This window comes from Vicugna pacos, chromosome 3 (assembly GCF_048564905.1).
Source record: "Vicugna pacos chromosome 3, VicPac4, whole genome shotgun sequence".
Lineage (NCBI taxonomy): Eukaryota > Metazoa > Chordata > Mammalia > Artiodactyla > Camelidae > Vicugna > Vicugna pacos.
The window spans coordinates 2,437,380-2,455,822 of record NC_132989.1 but is presented as its reverse complement, the minus strand read 5'-3'; the positions used below and the strand labels follow the sequence as shown (position 1 = coordinate 2,455,822).

The 18,443-nt window shown below is 42.1% G+C and overlaps 1 protein-coding gene across 1 annotated transcript in view; it reads right to left on the bottom strand.

Annotated features, from left to right (window-relative positions):
- OBSCN (obscurin, cytoskeletal calmodulin and titin-interacting RhoGEF) overlaps window positions 1–18,443 on the bottom strand; it is a 161,854-nt gene that overhangs the window by 96,849 nt on the left and 46,562 nt on the right. The window contains exons 15-19 of the mRNA XM_072952458.1: window positions 16,174–16,449; window positions 12,391–12,666; window positions 8,609–8,884; window positions 4,828–5,103; window positions 605–880 (exon numbers count right to left, since the gene is read on the bottom strand). Coding sequence (XP_072808559.1) covers window positions 605–880; window positions 4,828–5,103; window positions 8,609–8,884; window positions 12,391–12,666; window positions 16,174–16,449 — 1,380 coding nt within the window. The remainder of the gene's footprint in view (window positions 1–604; window positions 881–4,827; window positions 5,104–8,608; window positions 8,885–12,390; window positions 12,667–16,173; window positions 16,450–18,443) is intronic.

Below are 18,443 nucleotides of genomic sequence, written 5' to 3'. Positions count from 1 at the left end.
TCTGCAGCCATGTGCAAGGAAGGAGGAGTGTCCCAGAACAACTAAAACTTTGCTGATCCAAAATTCAGTCTTGAGGTAATGTCAAGGATGATTCTGTGGTTGGAACTTCCCCTTATCAGGCTCAAAGAAACACAAACATCTCTGACTAGGGAGAATCCTCATGTGGTGCTGGGTGAGGGAATCTGGATGCTGCTAGAACACCCAAAAGTGTATTCTCATATCCCACGGTAAGAGACATCTGGTCTATTTGAGATCCCAAAGGATAAATGGAGCCAAAGTCCTGGACACTGAAGATCACCAGGAGCATTATAATATGGAAACATGACTCGTGGTGCACAAAAGGGGCCCTTCTTCCTTCCATACACACTCTTCCCACCCAGTCTCCCTGGGCCCAGGCATGGACATGAAAGTGCGAGGTGAGAAGTTGGAAGATGTGAAGAGATTAAGTATAATGGAAAGACCACTGGGTCTGCCATGGCTATAAGCCAGTCACATCACCGCCAAATGGAGCTAATTTGGAAAGACCACTGGGTCTGCCATGGCTATAAGCCAGTCACATCACCGCCAAAAGGAGCTAATTTAGCACCCTTATCAAATAACTGACCTGCAACATCCAGGCAGAAGGAGACCTTCTCGCCCCCAGCCTCGCAGCTGTACTCGCCGGCGTCCGCCTTCCCCGCCTGCTGCACCACCAGCTGCCGGGTGCAACCCTTGGCCTCGATGTGCACTTTCGAGCTTGCACTCAACTTCTTCCCATCCTTGTACCACGTCACCTCCGTCTGGGCCTGGGCCACCTTGCAACTCAGCGTGGCATTGGCCCCCGCCACGGCCTGCATCTCACTGTGCACTGGCTGCTCTTTGGCAAACACTGCCAAGGGCTCTGGGAACAAAGACGAACACACAGGGTCAAAAACACTATCTAAGTCAGGATGAAGCACTGGGGAAGAAGGATTAAATGGTGAAGCAGGAGGACTGGGAATTTCTCAAGACGCTGGCTAGCTGTGTGGCTTAGAAAAGCCCCACCTCCTTCTCAGCAAGGAACCCAAATTTATCTATACATTCTACCACTGATCCATGCATTTTGTTCCAGGTGAAAACGTAACAGACTTCTGTGTACATACTAGTCTGGGAGAGGAACTTCAGGGTCATGAGGCTTGGTTTCTTCAACCTTCCCAGATGATGCAAAGTCTTTTTACATGATTGCACAGGAAGGGTTCTCACTCACAGTGCGGGAGAGATCTTGCAGCTCCATGTTCTCACCTACTCTTAAGTTTCGTGAACTGCTTGCAATCTGGCAGGAGTGAAGTTATACCCCAGTGGCTGTCTTTTGCATGGTCCTGATGACTCACAAAGTGGAGTAACTTTTTTATTCTTTTGGCCATTACTGTTTGCTCTTCTGTGGTTTCACTCTTCAAGTGTTTTGCCCAGTTTTCAATAGCATTGTCTGTCTCCTCCTTATTCATTTTCTGGATCTCTTTATACGTTTAAGTGCTAGAGATGTGACACTTACATGGTTTGTAAATATCACATCCATCTGTTTAACTTGCCTTTTCACTCATGTGGTATCTCAGGATGGATCAAAGTTTTAGTTTTAACATTGTCAAATATGGGATGTTGTTCCATTTTTCTGTTTCAGAAATCTGTCCTTACCCTGAAGTCACTAAATAATTTATGTCATCAACTGAGGATTTATGATTTTCCTTCACACTGTGGCCCCTCACCCACCTGGAGTACCTTTTGAAGTGTCATTTGAGTTACCTATGCAATTTTTATATGATTAAATGTTGAAAACACCATATTGAAAAGACTATCCTTTCTCCCTTGCCTACACAGTTTCAATGGTGAAAAAAAAAAAGGCGAGGAGTGGGAAGTTCATTTATTCACTGGTCTGACTGTGAGCTCACTATTCTGTTCCTTTGATCTGATAACTGTCCCTGCATTGTGACCCCATTATCTTTATTACTGTTGCTTTATGATACTTCTCTTCTTCAAGAGTATGTTGGCCATGGAATCTTGGCCTTTGGAATCTGCTTCTCAATTTTCAACCCTCCAAAGAAAACACATTTGTTTGATTTTGATTGGATGTGAAGACGTTTGAGCCTTCCATAGATTTCTACCCACTTTTTAGATTTTTTTTTTACCCTCAAAATGTTCAACAATTTTCCCCCACTGAGGTCTTAAACATCTTTATTATACTTGGAATTGGAAACATGGTACTTTTCACACTATTTTAAATCTTTTAAAATTTCATCTTCCAACTGTGTTGCTAGTATACAACATATAAATAAAACTAAAGTAAAAAGGTTTTCTGCATATTGATTTTTCACATGGTAATCTTTCCAAGAATGCGCGTGTGGTGTTAGGTGAGGGACGTGGGAACAGTCTAAACATTCAGCAGAAGGATAGTCACATAGGCCTGGGTAAAAGAGACATCTGGTCAACCTCAAATCTCAAGTACCACAGAGTCCTCTGCACCAGGGAACATTCTGTGCAGCAGTTGGGACATGTGATTAAGTGTTACTCCATGGAAACACTACTCAAGAATGGCCCCACTCCCTTCCACACACAGCCTTCCAATCCAGACTCCCTTAACTCAGCCACAGGAATAAGGGTAGGAAGTAGAAGGTTGGGAGACTTAAGAGATAAAGTCTAATGCAAAGAGCCCTGGGGTCTGGTGGGTCTGTTATCAATCCCATCATCTCCTCCAAATGGTCTCAGTTAGAACCCCCAAGTAACTGACCCGTGACGTTCATGCAGAAGGAGACTCTCTGGCCCCAGCGTCACATCTGTACTCCCATACTCCCCTGTGTCCACTTTCCCTGCTGGAGGCACCGCCAGCTGCCGAGTATAGCCCTTGGCCTCTACATGCACTTTTGAGCTTGCACTCAGCTTCTTCTCGTCCTTGAACCATGTCACCTCCCTCTGGGCCTGGGCTACCTTGTAGCTTGGCATGCCACTCCTCCCAACCCTAGTCTGTCTTTCACTGCACACCACAGCTGCTCCTTGGCAAACAGAGCTATGGGCTCTGGGAACAGAGAGGGAAACACAGGGTCAAAGACATCATCGAAGACAGGAAGGCAGTACTGGGGAAAGAAGGACTAAACAGGAAGGCTGGAAACTCCTCCAGGCGTTGCACCAGCTATGGGGCCTAGAGAAGCCCTACACCTTCCCAGCAATAGTGACACAATTTATCTATACATTTGACTACTGCTCCAAGTGGGATGTTCCAAGTGAGGACATTGTGAAAGACTTTTGAGCACAATGGATCTGGTGGGGGTCATGATGTATGCACACCTCAACTTTCCTGGATGACGCCAGAGTCTTTCCTGCTCAACTGTGCAGGGAACGTTCTCACCTAAGATGCATGACAGTTCCTGAGGCTTCATGCTCTTGGCTACTCTCAGTGTGTCAACTGCCGTCAGTCTGGTGGGAGTGAAGTCATACCTCCTGTTGGCTGTCTCTTGATGGTTCTGATGATTCACAACATAGAGCAACTTCACCAATCTTATTGGTCATCACTATTTGCTCTTCTGTGTTGTAACTGTTCAAGAATTTTGCCTGATTTTCAGTAGCATCATCTGTCTTTTTCATATTCACCTTTGTAAACTCTATTTGCATGATAGTGCCTTTCTCTTTCACATTTGTGTCACTTGCTGTGTCACTAAATGTGACTTCTAATGAACCTAATGAAAGTTTTAGTTTTAAAGAGTTCAAATTTGTCACTCTTGTTCCATGGTGTTTAGTCTATTTGTGTTCTGTGACAGAAATCTCTTCACTTCCTGAAGTTTTTAGGCAATCTATGTCATGATCTAATTTCCCCCACCAAGGCATTTAGCACCTTGTATTATATTTGGAATTAGAAACATGATACCTCTAATGCTTTTATAACATTTTCAAAGCTCACTTTTAAACTATTTGTCACTAGTATATAAATGTAGAAACCAAGGAACACCAATGCAGTCTGAACATGTGACTAAGCACTATGACATGGAAAACAGTACATGGTGTAAAAGAACAGCCCCTCTCCCTCCACATCCACCACTCATCCATGCTTTCTTGACCACACATTGGCCGTAAATGGAAGGTTGGAATATAGGAGATTTCAAGAAATTGATACACATAAAAGGAGCACCAGGGTCTGACTGCACAATAAGGCTGTCCCATTCTCACTACCAAAAAATGCCAATTCGGAATCTCCAATAACTGATGAAAAATATATACATGGAAGGAGACTTTCTGGTCCTGAGATTAGCAGATACATTCGCTAGTGTCTACCTTGCCAGCCTAATATACAAGCAGCCACAGCCAAACAGCCATAACTCCACAAACACGTTCAAGCTCAACTACAGTTTCTTTCCATCCTTCCCCTACCTGTTCAGTCTTGATATAAGCTACCTCCCATTTCAGAATAAAACTTCAGTCCACCTAAAAAAATGAACCTTCCCTGTGTACCAGCTGACCCTTAAGAAATCCCATTGGGAACTATGATAACACATAGAAGTACACAGGGTGAAAAAACACAAAACAGTCAGAAACAAAATCAGGATAAGAAGCAGTGAATAGTGAGAAAGGGACTGGAAAATTCTCCAGGCTCTAAACCAGCAGTGAAATATATAGTCCCTTCCAGCCAGGGGCTGCTGTTATGTTAATTCCCCATTAGCAAAGCATGCTGATGTGGCAGAAGTGACCTTTTTCCTTCCATTCCTACTTCATAGACCTAACTTGAAGAGAGATGTCTAAAGGCAGGTGCACAAAAGCCTGTAGAGGCTGTAAGCCAGTCCTATCATCCCGTAAACACAGATGGACTTAGTATCCTCAAGGACTGACCTGTGACCCCCAGGTGGAAGGAGATCTTCTGGCCCCCGGCCTCGCAGCTGTACTCCCCGGCGTCCGCCTTGCCCGCCTGCTGCACCACCAGCCTCCGGGTGCGGCCCGCGGCCTCCACACGCACTTTCGAGCTGGAGCTCAGCTTCTTGCCGTCCTTGTACCACGTCACCTCCGTCTGGGCCTGGGCCACCTCGCAGCTCAGCGTGGCACTGGCCCCCGCCACAGCCTGCACTTCACTGTGTGCCGTCTGTTCCTTGGCAAACACCACCGAGGGCTCTGGGGACAGGCAGGGAGGGAGGGACACAAGGAGTCAAAGACACCATCTAAGTGAAGATGCAGCACCAGCAAAAGAGCCACTCAACAGGGAGGCAGGAAGACAGGAAACTTCTCCAGGCTGCGCACCAGCTGTGCGGCCTAGAGAAGCTCTCCCACCTTCTTAATGAAGGACACAATTTATGTCTACACTCTGTCCCTGGGCTGTGCGTGCTGCTCCAGAAAGACATTGGGAATGGCTTCTCCCATGCACACCTCCTCTGGGACCGGAGCTGTGGAGTCATGCAGTCCTCACCCTTCCTCGATGAGGCCAGACCCTTTCCCTCACCTTGGTGCGGGCCACGTTCTCACCTGTACTGAAGGACACTTCCTGAGGATCCACCCCCTTGCCCATCTCAGGGTTGTCAACCTAGTGGCAGTGAGGCTACACCCCCTGTGCTGTCTCTTGCACGGTCCTGATGACTCACTGGGTGAGAAATCTTTGTGATCATTTTGGTCCTTCTGTGGTTTGCTCTTCTGTGTTGTCACTGTTCAAGTTTTGCCCCAGTTTCAATAGCATTGCCCGTCTTTTCCATATTCAGTTTTTTTTACATAATTAAATGACAGATGGTTACATGTGTATATATCGTCCCCATTTTTGTGCTTTTTGCTCCTTTGTAATATTTCTGGTGAAATTAAGTTATCAATTGCAGGCATACTGCAGGCAAATAAGTCAAGTTGTCTTTGTGGTTTCTGCTTTTATCTTCTGTTTTAAAATCTTTCATTATTCTGAGATCATTAAATAATCTATATTACCTGATTACACAAACTTGTTTTACCATTCCCACGGAGGACGGAGGTCTCTAACCTGCGCAGGGTTGATTCTTCGTGTGGTATGAGGTAGATTTCAATTTTATTTTTCTGTATAGTTAATGTTCTTAAGACCAATTAGGAAAAGCCCCTCCTTTCTCTACAGCACGATGTGAGCTCAACATTCCATTTCTTTGTGTTGTTTGCCTATCTCTACATTGAGACCCACTTGTCTAAATTGCTGTAGTGTTAATAAAAAATGAAGTCCTGACATAGGTTACAGCAAATGTCCCTGCTATGTCCTTCAAGACTGGCTTGAATCTCCTTGGCCTTTGCAATTAACTTGTCACTAGTCTCACACCCAAGAGAACTGTGATTTGGGTTTTTTGGTTTTTGCTGGGGGTCGAACACCTCTGGATATTCCACAGATTTTTATCCATTTATTTATATCTTTTCCTCTGCCTCTCAAGAATACTTAATAATTTTGCCTACAAAGAGTCCTAAGACCCTGTCTTAGATTTGGAATTAGTGACATGATATATCTAGTGTTATTGTAACTCTTCTCAAATTTCATTTTCTACTTTCTTGTTTCTTGTATATAGCTAGAGAATTGTTTCTCTGTATTAATATTTATATGCAGTAGTATTTCTCAACTGTCTCATCAAGTGTAGTAATTCATGTTCCTAGATTTTCTAAATTGATAATCATATCATCTGCAAAAACATGTTTTATTTTACCAAGTTGTCATCTTTCATTTTATTTCCCCCCTAAGTGTGCTGTAAATGTAGCATTAAAGTGGTGCCAGTTGGCTTCCTTGTCTTGTTCCCTACTTCATATGCGATACCGTCAAGCTTTCACTTTATGTGTGATTCTAGCTGGTTTATTTTCCACTACCAATTATTAAATGAAGGAACAACCATTTATTTATACCTTGGAGAAGTTATTACAGCAAGAATTGTTGTTAAATTTTATCAAGTACATCTCCTGGATTTATGGTGTTATATTTTATTGAGTTGTTTTATTCTGCATTTAAATTGGAGAAATTGTATCATTGTTCTTTTTTATTCTGTTAATGTCAAGCTTTCTATTGAGTTTCTAATGTTTCTTGTGTTAAACCAACCTTGCACTCCTGAAGTCTGACTATTGTCATAGTGGATAACCCTTTTGATAAATTGCTAAATTCAGTGTGCTAATATTTTTTAAATATATTATTCTTGACATCATCAAGAGATTAACCTGCATTAATTCCTCCCATTCACCTTATTTGATTTCGTTAGGAATTATATGCTATCTACAAAAAAATGAATTAGTGTAACTCATTTCTAAATACTACAGAAAATCTATATGAACATGGAATGGTTTCTTTATAGAATACTCAGCACAATTTAAGAGTAGAGCCACTGGACTTAGATATTATTCTGTGACAAGATTATTTATTATGGTTCCATTTATTCTAAAGTGGCTATTTTCCTTGTGTGAGTTGATATAGATTTTTGGAATTGATCAATTTGTAATCCTCTACTCCTTCTGAATTTGGTACACACATCTGTGTGCAGAGAGCTTCCATAACTATGTGAAAATAGCTGTCTCAGACAATTAACACTATGACAATCCAAAGTACAGAATGGACATGATTCAAAGTATTATGTGTGGTCAAAACTTCCCCTTAACTGGTTCAATAAATTCAAACATCTGTTGTTCACAGGAACTCTCCAGTGTGTCAGGTAAATATCTACTTGATCTTCCAGAACAATTCCAGGAGAGGAACATCTGCTCTACATCAGCCCTATGCATCAAATAAGCCACACTCCTAGAAATCAAGGAAGACCAATGGAGTCTGAACATGTGCTGTGATAATGCGACTAAGCATTATGACACGAAAAATAATACAAGGTGTAAAAGAACAGCCCCTCTCCCTCTATATCCACCACTCATCCATGCTTACTTGACCAAACACTGGCCAAAAAATGAAACCTTGGAATAGAGGAGGTTTATGATATTAATACACATAAAAGGAGCACCAGGATCTGACTGCACAATAAGGCTGTCCCATTCTCACTACCAAATAAAGCCAATTTGGAAATCCCGATAACCAGTGAAAAATATATACATGTAAGGAGACTTTCTGGGATTAGCAGATACACTCGCTAATGTCTATCTTGCCAGCCTGATACACAAGCAGCCACAGCCAAAGAGCCATAACTCCACAAACACATTCAAGCTCAACCACAATTTCTTTCCATCCTTCCCCTACCTGTTCAGTCTTGATATAACCTACCTCCCATTTCAGAATAAAACTTCAGTCCACCTAAAAAAATGAACCTTTCCTGTGTGCCAGCTGACCCTTAAGAAATCCCATTGGGAACTATGATAACACATAGAAGTGCATGCGGTGAAAAAACACAACAAAATCAGAAACAAAATCAGGACAAGAAAAACTGAACAATGAGAAAGGGACTGGAAAATTCTCCAGGCTCTAAACCAGCAGTGAAATATATAGTCCCTTCCAGCCAGGGGCTGCTTTATGTCAATTCCCCATTAGCAAAGCATGCTGAAGTGGCAGAAGTGACTTTTTCCATCCATTTCTAATTTATAGACCTACAATGAAGAGATGTGATGAGAGGACGCCTAACAGCAGTTGCACAAAAGCCTGTAGAGGCTGTAAGCCAGTCCTGTCATCCCGTACACACAGGTGGACTTAGTATCCTCAAGAACTGACCTGTGACGTCCAGGTGGAAGGAGATCTTCTGGCCCCCGGCCTCGCAGCTGTACTCCCCGGCGTCCGCCTTGCCCGCCTGCTGCACCACCAGCCTCCGGGTGCGGCCCGTGGCCTCGACATGCACTTTGGAGCTGGAGCTCAGCTTCTTGCCATCCTTGTACCACGTCACCTCCGTCTGGGCCTGGGCCACCTCGCAGCTCAGCATGGCACTGGCCCCTGCCACAGCCTGTACTTCATTGTGTGCCGTCTGTTCCTTGGCAAACACCACCGAGGGCTCTGGGGACAGGCAGGGAGGGAAGGACACATGGAGTCAAAGATACCATCTAAGTGAAGATGCAGCACCAACGAAAGAGCCACTCAACAGGGAGGCAGGAAGACAGGAAACTTCTCCAGGCTGCGCACCAGCTGTGCGGCCTAGAGAAGCTCTCCTGCCTTCTCAACAACGAAGGACACAATTTATGTCTACACTCTGCCCCTGAGCTGTGTGTGCTGCTCCCAGAGAGATACTGGGAATGGCTTCTCCCATGTCCACCTCCTCTGGGACCAGAGCTGTGGAGTCATGCAGTCCTCACCCTTCCTCGATGAAGCCAGACCCTTTCCCTCACCTTGGTGCAGGCCACGATCTCACCTGCAGTGAAGGACACTTCCTGAGGATCCACCCCCTTGCCCATCTCAGGGTTGTCAACTCTAGGAAACCTAGTGGCAGTAAGGCTACACCCCCTGTGCTGTCTCTTGCATGGTCCTGATGACACACAAGGTGAGGAATCTTTGTGATCACTTTGGTCCTTCTGTGGTTTGCTCTTCTGTGGTGTCACTGTTCAAGTTTTGCCTAATTTTCATAGAACTGCCGGTCTTTTACATATTTGTTTAGGAGCTCTTTATATAGTTAAATACTACACTGTTGATGGTTACGTGTGTACATATCCTCCCCATTTTTCGCTCCTTTGTAATGTTTCTGGTGAAATTAAGTTATTGGTTTGTTTCATGCAAATAGGGTATAGTTGTCATTTTTGGTTCTGCATTTATCTTTTATTTTTAAAATCTTTCATTATTCTGAGTTCATTAAATAATCTATATTAGGTGATTTAAAAAAAAAAAGCTTGTTTGACCTTGCCCATTGAAGTCTCCATCTACCTGGGGTTGATTCTCTGTGTGATATGAGGTAGATTTCAATTTTATCTTTCTCTATGGTTAATGGTCTTAACACCACTTGTGAAAAGCCCCTCCTTTCTCTGCACCTCAGTATGAGCTCAACATTCCATTCCTGTGTGTTTATCTATGTCTGCAGTGAGACCCACTTGTCTAAATTGTTGTGGCTAAAAAAAAAAAACCTAGATATAAGTTAGAGCAAATGTCCCCACTTCATTTTTCAAGACTGGCCTGACTCTCCTTGGCTTTTGCAGTCAACTTGTCAATATTCTGACACCCACAAGAACTCTTATTTGGCTTTTCATGGGAATAGAACATCTCCAGGTCTTCCACAGATTGCTATTCATTCATTTATATCTTCTTCTCCAACTCTCAACAATGGTTAATAATTTTGCCCACAAAGTGTCTCAGGATCCTTTAGTAGGCATGGAATTGGTAACATGATCTGTCTAATGTTTTTGTAACTCTTCTAAAATTTCATTTTCTACTTTCTTGTATACAGATATAGAATTGTTTCTCTAATAAATATTTATATGCAGTAATATTTCCCAACTCTCTCATTAAGTGTAATAATCAATGTTCCTAGATTTTCTAAACTGATAATCATATCATCTGTGACTTCCGCGTTTTACTTGCCCAAGTTTTAATGTTTTGTTTTATTTTCCTCCTAAGTGTGCTGCAAACGCACCATTAAAGTGGTGACAGTTGGCTTCCTTGCCTTGTTCTCTACTTCACATGCAGTGCTTTCAAGGTTTCAATTTATGTGTGATGTTAGCTAGTTTTTTTCTACTACCAACTATTGAATGAAGGAAGGACTCTTTTATTTATCCCTTAGTAAGAATTTTATGGCAGGAATTGATGTGCAATTTTATCAAGGAGTTCTCCTGGATTTGTGGTGTTATATTTTATTGAATATTCTTATTCTTCATGTATTGGGGAAATCGTATCATTTTCTCTTTTATTTGGTTCATGTCAAGCTTTCTACTGAGTTTTAAATGTTTCTTGTGTTAAACCAATCTTGCACTCCTGGAGTATGATTGTTGTCTTAATGGATTATCCTTTTGATAAATTGGTAATTCGGTGTGCTAATATTTTTTAAAGATACTAGACTTGATATCATCAAGAGATTAAACTATGTTAATTCTTCACATTTCCCTTATCGGATTTTGGTAGCAATTCCATGTTATTTACAAAAAAAAGTGAATTAGAGAGTCTGCCTCATTTTTCAATACTACTGAAGAATCTATATACACATTGAATAATTTCTTTACAGTATACTCAACAAAACTTGACAGTAGAGCAACAGGACTTAGACCGTATTCTATCAGAAGATTATTTATGCAAAAGGTTATGGACTGTACAACTTCCCTATTTTTCTTGTGTGAGTTGATATAGATTTTTGGAATTGATCAATTTGTAACCCTCTATTCTTTGTGAATTTGGTACATACAACTGTGGGCAGAGAGCTAACATATCTATGTGAAAATAGGTGTCCTAGACAATTAATATTTTGACAATCCAAAGCACAGACTGGAAATGATTCCAAGTATTCTGTGTGGTCAAAATTTCCCCTTATCCTGGTTCAATGAATTCAAACATCTCTTGTTCACAGGAACTCTCCAGTATGCCAGGTAAATGTCTGCATGATCTGCCAGAACAATTCCAGGAGAGGGACATCTGGTCTACGTCAGCCGTATGCATCAAATAACCCAGACTCCTAGAAACCACAGAATACCAAAGGAGTCTGAACATGTGCTGGAGAAATGTTGCTAAGCACTATGACATGGGAAATAATACAAGGTGTAAAAGAACAGCCCCTCTCCCTCCACATCCACCACTTGTCCATGCTTTCTTGACAAAACATAGGCTGTGAAAATGGAAGTTTGGAAGATAGGAGATTTCAAGAGATTAATACACATAAAAAGAGCAAGAGGGACTGACTGTGCAACAAGGCTGTCCGATTTAACTACCATATGATGCCAACTGGTATCCCCGACAACTGATTAAAAATATATACATGGAAGGAGACTTTCTGGTCCTGGGATTAGCAGATACACTCCCTAGTGTCTACCCTGCCAGTCTACTGCACAAGCAGCCCTAGCTCAAGAGCCAAAACTCCACAAACATGTACAAGCTCGAGCACAGTTTCTATCAATCCTTCTCCCACCTATTCAGTCTTGATGTAAGCTACTTCCCATTTCAGAATAAAGCTGGAGTCCACTTAAAAAATGAACCTTCCTGTGTGCCAGCTGGGCCTTAAGAAATCCCATTGGGAACTATGATAACACATAGAAGTACATGGGGTGAAAAAACACAAGTAAGTCAGAAAGACAAAATCAGGACAAGAAGAACTGAACAATGAGAAAGGGACTGGAAAATTCTCCAGGCTCTAAAACAGCAGTGAAATATATACACCCTATCAGCCAGGGGCTGCTGTTATATTAATTCCCCCTTAGCAAAGCATGCTGATGTGGCAGAAGTGACTTTTTCCTTCCATTCCTAATTTATAGACCTAACATGAAGAGACGTGACAAGAGGACGCCTAATGGCAGATGCACAAAAGCCTGTTGAGGCTGAAAGCCAGCCCTATCATCCCATACACACAGGTGGACTTAGTATCCTCAAGAACTGACCTGTGACGCCCAGGCGGAAGGAGACCCTCTGGCCCCCGGCCTCACAGCTGTACTCCCCGGCGTCCGCCTTGCCCGCCTGCTGCACCACCAGCCTCCGGGTGCGGCCCGCGGCCTCCACACGCACTTTGGAGCTGGAGCTCAGCTTCTTGCCGTCCTTGTACCACGTCACCTCCGTCTGGGCCTGGGCCACCTCGCAGCTCAGCGTGGCACTGGCCCCCGCCACGGCCTGCACTTCACTGCGCGCTGGCTGCTCCTTGGCAAACACCACCGAGGGCTCTGGGGACAGGCAGGGAGCGGGGGACACACAAGGTCAAAGACACCATCTAAGTGAAGACGCAGCACCGGGGAAAGAACCACTCAACAGGGAGGCAGGAAGACAGGAAACTTCTCCAGGCTGCGCACCAGCTGTGTGGCCTAGAGAAGCTCTCCCGCCTTCTCAACAACGAGGGACACAATTTATGTCTACACTCTGCCCCTGAGCTGTGCGTGCTGCTCCAGAAAGACATTGGGAATGGCTTCTCCCATGCACACCTCCTCTGGGACCGGAGCTGTGGAGTCATGCAGTCCTCACCCTTCCTAGATGAGGCCAGACCCTTTCCCTCACCTTGGTGCAGGCCACGTTCTCACCTGCAGTGAAGGACACTTCCTGAGGATCCACCCCCTTGCCCATCTCAGGGTTGTCAACTCTTGGAAACCTAGTGGCAGTGAGGCTACGCCCCCTGTGCTGTCTCTTGCACAGTCCTGGTGACTCACAAGGTGAGGAATCTTTGTGATCCTTTTGGTCCTTCTGTGGTTTGCTCTTCTGTGGTGTCACTGTTCAAGTTTTGCCCCAGTTTCAATAGCATTGCCCGTCTTTTCCATATTCGTTTATTTTTTTTTACATAATTAAATGACAGATGGTTACATGTGCATGTATCTTCCCCATTTCTGTGCTTTTCGCTCCTTTGTAATGTTTCTGGTGAAATTAAGTTATCAGTTTTAGGCATACTGCAGGCAAATATGTCAAGTTGTCCTTTGTGGTTTCTGCATTTATCTTCTGTTTTAAAATCTTTCATTATCCTGAGGTCATTAAATAATCTATATTATCTGATTACACAAACTTGTTTTACCATTCCAACGGAGGCCTCTAACCTGCACAGGGTTGATTCTTCGTGTGGTATGAGGTAGATTTCAATTTTATTTTTCCGTATAGTTAATGTTCTTAAGACCAATTAGGAAAAGCCCCTCCTTTCTCTACAGCACGATGTGAGCTCAACATTCCATTTCTTTGTGTTGTTTGCCTATCTCTGCATTGGGACCCACTTGTCTAAATTGCTGTAGCATTAATAAAAAATGAAGTCCTGACATAGGTTAGAGTAAATGTCCTCACTTTGTTCTTCAAGACTGCCTTGAATCTCCTTGGCGTTTGCAATCAGTTTGTCAATAGTCTCACACCCAAATGAACTGTGATTTGGCTTTTGCTGGGGGTTGAACACCTCTGGGTCGTCCACTGATTTTTATCCATTTATTTATATTCTTTTCTCTGTCTCTCACAATATTTAATAATTTTGCTTCCAAAGAATCTCAAGATCCTTTCTTAGACTTGGAATGAATGACAGGATATATCTAATGTTATTGTAACTCTTTTCAAAGTTCATCTTCTAATTTCTTGTTTCATGTATATAGACATAGAATTGATTCTGCATTAGTATTTATATGCAGTAATCTTTCACAACTCTCTCATTAAGTGTAGTAATTCACGTTCCTAGATTTCTAAATTGATAATCATATCATCTATGAATTTCATGTTTTATTTTACCAAGTTTTCATCTTTCATTTTACTTCCCCCCAAGTGTGCTGTAAAATAGCATTAAAGTGGTGCCAGTTGGCTTCCTTGTCTTGTTCCCTACTTCATACACAATACTGTAAAGGTTTCACTTTATGTGTGATTCTAGCTAGTTTATTTTCCACTACCAGTTATTAAATGAAGGAACAACCATTTATTTATACCTTGGAGAAGTTATTACAGCAAGAATTGTTGTTAAATTTTATCAAGTACATCTCCTGGATTTATGGTGTTATGTTTTATTGAGTAATTTTATTCTGCATTTGAATTGGAGAAATTGTATCATTGTTCTCTTTTATTCTGTTAATGTCAAGCTTTCTACTGAGCTTCTAATGTTTCTTGTGTTAAACCAACCTTGCACTCCTGGAGTATGACCATTGCTATAGTGGATAACCCTTTTGATAACTTCTTAAATTCACTGTGCTAATATTTTTTAAAGATATTATTCTTGACATCATCAAGAGATTAACTTGTGTTAATTTCTCTTATTTACCTTATGGAATTTTGGTAGGAATGATATGCTATCTACAAAATATGAATTAGCGTAACTCAATTTTTCAATACTACAGAAGAATCTATATAAACATGGAACAATTTCTTTACAGAATACTCAGTACAATTTAAGAGTAGAGCCACTGGACTTAGATATTATTCTGTAACAAGATTATTTATTATGGTTCCATTTATTCAAAAGTGTCTATTTTCCTTGTGTGAGTTGACAATAGATTTTTGGAACTGATCAATGTGTAATCTTCTGCTCTTTGTGAATTTGGTATACACTGTGTGTGCAGAGAGCTTCCACATCCATGTGAAAATAGGTGTCCCAGACAATTAATACTTTGACAACCCAAAGTGCAGCCTTGAAATAATTCCAAGCATTATGTGTGATCAAAATTTCCCCTTAACTGGTTCAATGAATTCAAACACCTCTTTTTCGCAGGAACTCGCCAGTGTGCCAGATAGCTATGGAGATGATCTGCCAGAACAATCCCAGGAGAGACACATCTGGTCTACCTCAGCCCTCTGCATCAGACAGAGTAAACTCCTAGAAACCAAGCAACACCAATGAAGTCTGAATATGTGCTGGAAAAATATGACTAAGAATTATGGCACGGAAAATAATACACAGTGTAAAAGAACAGCCCATCTCCCTCCACATCCACGACGCATCATGCTTTCTTGACCAAACATTGGCTGTTTAAATGGAACTTTGGAAGACAGGAGATTTCAAAAACTTAATATACATAAAAAGAGCAACAGGGTCTGACTGTTCAACAAGGCAGTCCCATTATCACTATGAAATAATGCCAGTTGTCATCCTTGATAACTGATGAAAAATATATACATGGAAGGAGACTTTCTGGTCCTGGGATTAGCAGATAAATTTGCTACTGTCTACCTTGCCAGTCTCCTGCACTAGCAGCCCTAGCTCAAGGGCCAAAACTTCATAAACACTTTCAAGCTCCAACAAAGTTTCTTTCCATCCTTCTACCACCTATTCAGTGTTGATATAAGCTCCTTCAATTTCAGAATAAACTGGAATCCACCTAAAAAATGAACCTTCCTGTGTGCCTACTGCACCTTAAGAAACCCCTCTGGAAACCATGATAACACATAGAAGTTCACAGGGTGAAAAAACACAAGTAAGTCAAAAAAACAAAATCAGGGTAAGAAGCATGGAATGGTGACAAAGGGACTGAAAAATTCTCCAGGCCATAAACCAGCAGTAGAATATATATTCCCTTCCAGCCGGGGGCTGCTGTTATGTTAATTCCCCATTACCAGCACATATTGTTGTGGAAAAGTGACATTTTCCTTCCATTTCTAATTTATAGACCTAACTTGAAGAGACATGATGAGAGGACGTCAAATGGCAGGTGCACAAAAGTCTGTAGAGGCTGTAAGCCAGTCCTATCAACCCATACACACAGGTGGACTTAGTATCATCAAGAACTGACCTGTGATGTCCAGGTGGAAGGAGACCTTCTGGCCCCCGGCCTCGCAGCTGTACTCCCCGGCGTCCGCCTTGCCCGCCTGCTGCACCACCAGCCTCCGGGTGCGGCCCATGGCCTCGACATGCACTTTGGAGTTGGAGCTCAGCTTCTTGCCATCCTTGTACCACGTCACCTCCGTCTGGGCCTGGGCCACCTCGCAGCTCAGCGTGGCACTGGCCCCCGCCACGGCCTGCACTTCACTGCGCGCTGGCTGCTCCTTGGCAAACACCACTGAGGGCTCTGGGAACAGAAGGCAGGGTGGGATTCATAGGATCAAAGATAGAATCTAAGTGAAGATGCAGCACTGGGGAAAGAACCACTCAACAGGGAGGCAGTAAGACAGGAAACTTCTCCAGGCTGCGCACCAGCTGTGTGGCCTAAGGTAGCTCTTCTGCCTTCTCAAAACCGAGGGACACATTTATGTCCACACTCTGCCCCTAAGCTGTGCATGCTGTTCCAGAGACACGTTGGAAACAGCTTCTCCCATGTCCACCTCCTCTGGTACCGGAGCTGTGGAGTCATGCAGTCTTCACCCTTCCTTGATGAGGCCAGACCCTTTCCCTCACCTTGGTGCAGGCCACGTTCTTACCTGCAGTGAAGGACACTTCCTGAGGATCCACCCCCTTGCCCACCCTCTGGGTTGTCAACTCTTGGGAATCTAGTGGCAGTGAGGCTACACCCCCTGTGCTGTCTGTTGCGTGGTCCTGCTGAGTCACAAAGTGAGGAATCTTTGTGATCATTTTGGTCCTTCTGTGGTTTGCTCTGCTGTGGTGTCACTGTTCAAGTGTTGCCTAATTTTCAAAGCACTGCTGCTCTTTTTCCTGTTCGTTTAGTTTTTTTAATATAATTAAATACCAGAATGTTGATGGTTACATGTGTATATATCCTTCTCATTTTTCTGCCCTACCTTTTTGCTCTTTTGTAATGTTTCCAGTAAAATTAAGTTATTGGTTTGTTATATGCAAATATTTCAAGTTGTCCTTTGTGGTTTCTGCATTTCTATTTTGTTTTAAAACTTTCATTATTCTGAGGTCATTTAACCATATTATCTGATAAAAGGCTTGTTTGACCATTCCCACTGACATCTCTACCTGCCTAGGGTTGACTGGGTGGTATGAGGCTAATTTCAATTTTCTTCTATTTTCCTAGATGCTTAATGGTCTTCACATTACTTAGGAAAAGACCATCCCCTCTCTACATCTCAGTGTGAATTCCATTCCTTTGTGTTGTTCTCTGCATTTAAATCCACTTGTTCAAATTGCTGTAACTTTTTTTTAAAAGTCTTGATATAAGTTAAAGCAAATGTCCCCACTTTGTTCTTCAAGACTGGCTTGACTCTCCTTGGCCTTCGCAATCAACTAGGAAATTGAACACCTCTGGGTTTTCCACAGAATTTATGTATTTCTTCATATCTTTTTCAATGCCTCTAACAATGTTTAATACTTTTGCCCACAAGTAGGCACAGGATCTTTATTAGACGTAAAATTGGTAAGATGATCCCTCTAATGTTATTATAATTCTTCTAAAATTTCATTTTCCAGTTTCTTGTTTCTGATATATACATGCGGAATTGTTTTCTGTACATTAGAATTTATATGCAGTAATGATTCCCAACTCTCTCATTAAGTGTAGTAATTAATGTTCCCAGAGTTTCTAAACTGATAATTACATCATCTGTGACTTGCATGTTTTATTTTCCCAAATTTTAATCTTTTGTTTTATTTCCCTCCTAAGTGTGCTGTAAATGTAGCATTAAAGGGGTGCCAGTTGGCTTCCTTGTCTTGTTCCCTAATCATATGTAATGCTTTCAATTCATGTGTGATGTTAGCTAGATTTGTTTTTTACTACCAATTATAAATTATTAATAAAGAGCCCTTTAATTATCCTTTGGAAAAAATTTTATGGTAGGTATTGTTGTTAAATTTTATCAAGTACTGCTCCTGGATTTATGACAGTACATTATATTTAGTATTTTTTATTCTCCATCTTTTGGGGAAGTCGTATCATTTTTTCTTTTATTTGGTTCATATCAGGCTTCCTACTGAGTTTCTAATGTTTCCTGATATGGTTAAACCAACCTGGCACTCCTGGAGTATGACTGTTGTCATAATGGATTATGTTTTTCATAAATCGTTAAATTCAGTTTGCTACTATTTTTTAAAAATACTATTGTTGATATCATCAAGAGATTAACCTGTGCTAATTTCTCCTATTCACCTTATCTGAATTTGGTA